Genomic DNA, 6437 nt, shown 5'->3' with positions numbered 1-6437 from the left:
AAACCAAACTTTTTTGATTTGTATCTTGCAGCTGTGCATTACGTATGCCTAAATTATCATCATTTTTTAATAATGAATTTAATAATGATCCATCTGTAGAGGTGCACTCATCTTGTGGCTTCTGTGTCTCGGAAGAGGAATTGTAGTGGCCAACCTGGTAGCTCTCCTGAGATAATGGTTGCACCACAGCGACAGCCCGCGAAGCTGAACCAGTAGAGAAGGAGTTAAGAGATATTTCATTTTGTTTGTTAACTGCAGATGCCAAGGCCTGGGTCCCTTGAGTTGAAATACTAGAATTTAAATTCATTGGCTGAGATGCATCCTCTGTGGATTGAACAAGGTTTCCCTGGGCGAAGATGTTGGTTTGAGTTGCATTTCCACAACCCTCCAGAGTTGTTGTGACAGAAGAAGTCACTGCTCTGTTCATAGACTGGGGTTGTGAATCCACAGGCACAGGTTGACCAGTCTCTTTGTTGACAGGGTCTGGCTTGTAGAGGTATTCAAGAATTTGTTTCACGAGCACTTCTTTGGCATTATACCTGGGTTGAAACTTTGAAGTATCCACAATTGATGTAGGGGGTTGACTGTTTGTTGGCATCTCCCGATCAGTGGGTACCAATGGGCAGCCGTAAGAGTTTGAAGTAAAGTTTGAGCCGGCTGCTCTATGACGTTGAGATTGGGCTTTAATGTCACTTGAAACAACAGAATGAGAAATTCTTGGGTCTGTGGCATGACTGTAGATTCTGTTGTTACCATCCTGGTGGCTGTTTGCGGTGGCAGATGCTACACTGCCTGTGAAAACCCTCTGTCCCTGAGGATGTGAGGTGGCTGTGGACATGTAACTAGGCCAGGATTTAGCTTGCATGCCATTCACATTTTGATTAGATATCCACTGATTTTGTTGATTTAGATTAGATGATGTTCTTTCATGTTGTCCACTCATTTGCTGCTGTGCACTCGGTTGGTTCCAAGAATATGTAACATGTTGCTGTGTGCGGACAGACTGATGAGGGTTTATGCTCATGTTGCAGAAGGTTTGAGTCCTTGAATACTCACTGACCGTTTTTTTGGTGATTGCTGGTGTCCGATAAGAAAACCTGGAATATAATGCAGTGTTTTGACCATTTTGTTGGTAAACATTCGTTCTCCTCTGTGAATAGGGGTTAGCTGCTGCTCCAGGTTGTTGGAGTCTTACTGAGGAATTGTCCCACGTCCATTGGCCTGCAGTCTGTGAGTGCTGACCAGCTGTTTGGAATTGTCCATTCATCATCCTGGGAAGATGAAAGAACATCAATGTTACAATCCATGTTATGGTATGTACTTGTTATAGTAGTTTGTAGCCCGAACTGTGTCTCACTACTTTATTCTAGACCAGAGGTGCCTAATAAGTAGATTGGAATCTACCAGTAGATCGCAAAGGGAGTACTGGTAGATCATGAGCAATTAAAATAAAAATGAAGAATACTTTTTTTTATAATAAATCTGTCAGGTTCAAACAACCTAAAGACACAATAAATGAGAGAAGACGTCGGTAAACGTTAGATACTCGCGAGGAGAACGGTCAGAGATGTACTCAGTTACAATCTCCAACTCTTTTTATTTACTTCAAAGCACAGTCATTTACACACTTCCCTATTCTTTAAAGTCGAATCATCATTCTAAGAAGTCAAAAGTTTGTGCAAAGGTATAAAAAACAGGAAGTTGTCTGGTATTGCAAAGTGAGAGAAACACAGGAAACTTATTACCTATAGTTCTGCTAAGCAGAACTAAGTTCAAAACAAGTTAAAGTAAACAACAAACCATATAAGGCATATTTCTTAGGTGCAGCTTTGTAAGAAATACAGAAGTTGAGCTGTAGAGGATTACAGAGTCTTTGAATACAGCAAATGTAAATGATAATAATATATACACAATTCCAACAAAATCTCTTGAACTAGATTAGCAACAATACAATTATTGAATCATATTGTGCTATACAGATACAGCCATTTAATCAACATATAATGTTTACATAAAGTATATTTAGCTGATATGGTTAAATATATATTAAAATACATATATATATATATATATATATATGTATATGCTGTCATGTAACAAAAGAACAAGGACCTGAGGACAGACGCACAGTTGAGTGAGTTGTGAACTAATCATTTCTGTTCTTGTTAACGTAAAGATTATTTATCTAGAAGAATATGTGGTAATACATAGATATTGTACCAAATCAAGCACATAACTCAGTGTACAAAGGATGTACATGGCCTATTCATTACTGGAAAATCACTGAAAAAAACACACATTCTACAAATATTCCTTACTACATATTATGATCCTTTCTGTTACCATTTGTGAAAAATAATAAAAAATAAAAAACAGTTTGCTGAAAAATCCTAGATTGAGCTTGCTTATTTCTCTCTTACAGTATGTGCTGCATTGGGTAACATTTTTACATCACCTCTGTTTTCAGATGTAAATGTGAATGCAAAGAAAATAACAAACTTCAGAACAGTCCTGCTGACTGAGCTTATGCAGATGCCTGCCATGTGGCGAGAGAAGGTACTGCATGAAAATGAACAAATGCTCACTGAGAGAACTCATTACCCCAGGGTCATATGAAAGATTAGTTCCTATTGAACTACTCACTCATGAACGACACATCACTAGTATATGACAAGAGACCATCAGGAATGCTAATGAAAATGGACAAACCTAGATTTACATCTAGTCAGTGTTTTGCGTTAAGAAGGGGCCCAAACACACAGGATGTGTTGCACCAGCTTTCAAATTCTACCAGAAAAACAAAAACCAATAACATCAACACATTTGTGTGTGTCGCTGTCCTTTATTAGTCAGGTAATCTATGTGTATTGTGAACAAATTTCTCTTATTTATGTTTTAAGTCCTGAAGAAGTTGAATTCAGAATCCAAGTGTTGGATCATAATTTGCCTTTGGTTCGAAATCCATTTCAAAAGCTGGGCTAAAAGAAATTCAATTGTGTCTTTATTATTGTAAAAAGATAGGTCTACCAATGAGGCAGACCAGGACACACTTCTCCTTCTTGGGGGATTTATTGTATTAAAGGTTTCTGACCGTGGCAGGTTTTCTTCACTTTACTTCCTTTCCTCCTAAATAACAGTACAGCAAACATGGTCAGCTTCTTCCTGTTATTGCCCGTGCCTGGTGTTTCCTGTTATTCTGAACTGGCCCTTACATGATGTCACACAATAATCTCCACCACATCATCTAGGTTACTGTTTTGCGGTGGTGGACTCAATGTAGGTTTTCTGTACGGAGGAGTCGGATTAACTATGGTGATGATGCTGTATGACGTGACCTACGTTTTTTTTTGTTTGGGTTTTTTTTGTTGTTGTTGTTTTTTGGGGGGGGTTGGGTTTTTTTTTTTTTTTTTTTTGCTCTGCTGCAACTGTGTTTACCATGAATGACGCTAAATTTAACATTTAAAATGTTTCCTTAGGGGAAAAGGGTATGCATTTAACCTATCTGTTTATTATTATTTCTACTCGAAAAGAGACTCTTTGCTGCTGTAGTACCTACTGTAGTATCTGGAGCATATACGTATATGGATATTTGTTATGCAGTATCCAGGGTACTAGACGAATATCCAGCCGCACTATAGTTGTCTATGTGTCCATAAATTACCTAGCGTTGCTTGGAGGAGATGTCTCCTGTGTTCGTGCATGTTGATATTATCATGCAGGAAGTCGGTGTCAGCGGAGATTCCTTCACTCTGCATCTCAACATCATCAACACCGAAACAATTACAGCACTGCAATTTAAAGCACTTGTCGCTAGTTTTCTTTTTTCCAAAGTTGCAGTAGCCATAGCTTGCATTCCAATGAAGCTATGGTTCTTTCTATTTAAATGCCACACATTTTGCAGAAAAGCTAACAGTGAACTTACTTTATTCGGAGTAGTTCGTACTTCTCCGTTCGCTGGTCCTGGTAGTAAAACCAACAGCTGGTCCTTTCTCCGCAGCTTAAATCAGTACGCAAGAGAAGACCGTTATTTTGTAACCTACAGCCTCTAAGAAAAAACTTTTTTCCCTGGTGCTGGCCTTTCAATGTCCTGCTCTCGTCCAATGTGAGGAGAGCAGGCGGGGCAAGTGGTGAGATAGAGGTGGAGCCGGTGGAAGTTAGGGACCAGGAGATCAGGTAAACAAGCAGTTCTGGTAAGGAAGCATCCTCCATCTTCTATTCCTCATCATCTTTGTGAACAGTGTGACATTTGCCCAAAATAATGCACGCAAAGAAAAATAACTGCTCTTGTCGTGTTCTTTTATTGGATAATGAAGAGAAGCAATCAGGTTCCAATTGAAGTGGTCTTTATTTGCAGAGCTCTGGGTTGTTATGCTTGTGTTACAGGATGCGCATCGAGAGCCAAATTCTAATTCTAATTCCCTTCAGTACGCCGAGCGCATACTTTTATATCAACAATACATATTTTCCAAGAATAAATGTCTATGTGGGTTCTAAAGCGTATCTTCCAAGAATCAATGTCTATCTATTCCTTCTAAGAAATAGGTCTTGGTATGGTTGTGTCACCAAGTCACATCTACAGAGCATGCGCTATATGTCTATATGTAATATTATGTGGTTATGGAGCAAGCGGGTCTAGTGCAATGTTCATGCACCAGTGGCGTCTGGTGAAACCTTGTGTGGGTGGATCCTATGAGCAGGTCATGAGCAGTGCGTATATGGTGACATGATGCCTTCACAACTCTGCGAAGCTGTTGGTCTCTCAGCTCCCCCTCGCAGCGAGTAAAACTCACAACGTCGTCAGGTGTGGTTCTTTTCAGGTCATTCTATCTGTGGCAGTTAGATAACAATAGTGGTGGCATGTCTCCGATCCAGGGAAGTTCAAAAGGGTAAAAGTGTTTTGCAAAAACATGTGATCGAGGGAAAGAATACAGTGATTTAAGAATACAATGATTTATATAATGAAGCATGAAAAGAATGTGTGATATCTTGAAATAAAATCATTTATATGTTTTTAAATATATCTGCAGGTAACGCAAAATAGGGAAAGTGTCTGAATAAGACTAAGAGAATGATACTCTGACTAAAAGTGATTGATATAAGAAAGAGTCAGAAGAAGTGCTTAATGCTGAAATTAATAAGTTAAGAAATGTTGTGATTAACATTATAATCTTAAAAGAAGTGTGTAATAAATGAAAGAAACGTGCTGTGGTAAACTGTCAATGTCAAGGATAAAAAGAGAAAGTATGTGAACTGTTGGAAAGTACCGGAAAGATACAGGACTAAAAGGGGAAGTATGTGACCTGCTGGTTAGCACAATGCCTCAGGGTAGCTGGTGAGATGTGGCTTTGCAGGGGTTTTGTTTTTTGAACAGCCTATTCCCCCCTATTCCCCAGCCACAGACAAATAATAACACCCCCACCCCTCCAACAGCTCCAACACTTATCACCTCATCTACCTACACCAAGAATGTTTTGCAGACACTGGTCACTTTGAAATCTCTCTTGCACAAATGCACAACTTTAATGTTAAAATCTGTAGTTCTATGTATAATGTATACAGTATATACTTCTGCTCAACTTGCACTACCTCCTGGTATCCTTTTTACAGTGTTTTTTTACAGTTTACACTACAAGGTTTTGGGGTTTTTTCTCCTGTTGTGGTGCATAGTGGCTCTGTGGGAGCACCTTCAATGACAATAAAGGCCATTCTATTCTATTCTATTCACGTCTCGCTCTCTGATAGCAAGAGTCAGTCTATTGGTGGAGGTGAGGGAGGGAGCTGGAGTGGGATGAGGTGTCGGAGTTCCTGCAGTAAGTGTGGTGGCCGTGACCATGCCCGGGAAGGTGTCAGGACAGACCTTTTGTCTTTCAAAGGGACAGTAGTGGTCGTACAACTCATTTGCAAAGAGCATATTGTTAATGGAGTAGGGGTGATTTGCTGGTGAACTGCTGGTGATTTGTCTGGGACCTCTCCGAACATAAGCAGAGTCGTTAGCTGAGGACTGGTGTTGAAGTACCTGGGTGGCTTGATATAGTTTGAACTCTGTGCCTACAGCTTGTGGACGAATCACCCGCACATTTCCACTCAGATACAAAATGTACTCCATAGTTGGGATTTCAAATACCTGAGCCTACGGTGCTGTAATGGCTACAAGAGCCAGTATTGTACCAACAGTCTCTTTCTCCAACACTTGGAAGGTCTGGTACTCCTCAATGGGGGAGTTCCACTCACACTGACATCTCTCTTCCTCTCTTAAAAGATTAAAACTCATTCTCAGATTAAGCTGAGACAGTACATTAACTGCAGTTTCATATGCAACTGCATGCTAAACCTTTACTATCTAACTGTACATAGCCTGACTGGGAATTGTTTTTATTTTTTCATTTTGTTTTCTTCTTAGAGAGAGATAGGATATACAAAGTATAATGATAATATGA

The 6437-nt window shown here is 39.6% G+C and overlaps 1 protein-coding gene across 1 annotated transcript in view; it reads right to left on the bottom strand.

Moving 5' to 3' along the window:
• Window positions 1–6293, bottom strand: part of LOC103398788 (uncharacterized) — a 6436-nt gene extending 143 nt beyond the window's left edge. The window contains exons 1-2 of the mRNA XM_008337524.3: window positions 3923–6293; window positions 5–1271 (exon numbers count right to left, since the gene is read on the bottom strand). Coding sequence (XP_008335746.2) covers window positions 5–1271; window positions 3923–4209 — 1554 coding nt within the window. The 5' untranslated portion in view covers window positions 4210–6293. The remainder of the gene's footprint in view (window positions 1–4; window positions 1272–3922) is intronic.
• Between the last annotated feature and the right edge of the window lie 144 nt (window positions 6294–6437).

Source organism: Cynoglossus semilaevis, unplaced genomic scaffold (genome assembly GCF_000523025.1).
Source record: "Cynoglossus semilaevis isolate Cse_v1.0 unplaced genomic scaffold, Cse_v1.0 scaffold1382, whole genome shotgun sequence".
Taxonomy (NCBI): Eukaryota; Metazoa; Chordata; class Actinopteri; order Pleuronectiformes; family Cynoglossidae; genus Cynoglossus; species Cynoglossus semilaevis.
The sequence above is the reverse complement of the archived record's forward strand: the minus strand, read 5'-3'. Positions and strand labels throughout refer to the sequence as shown.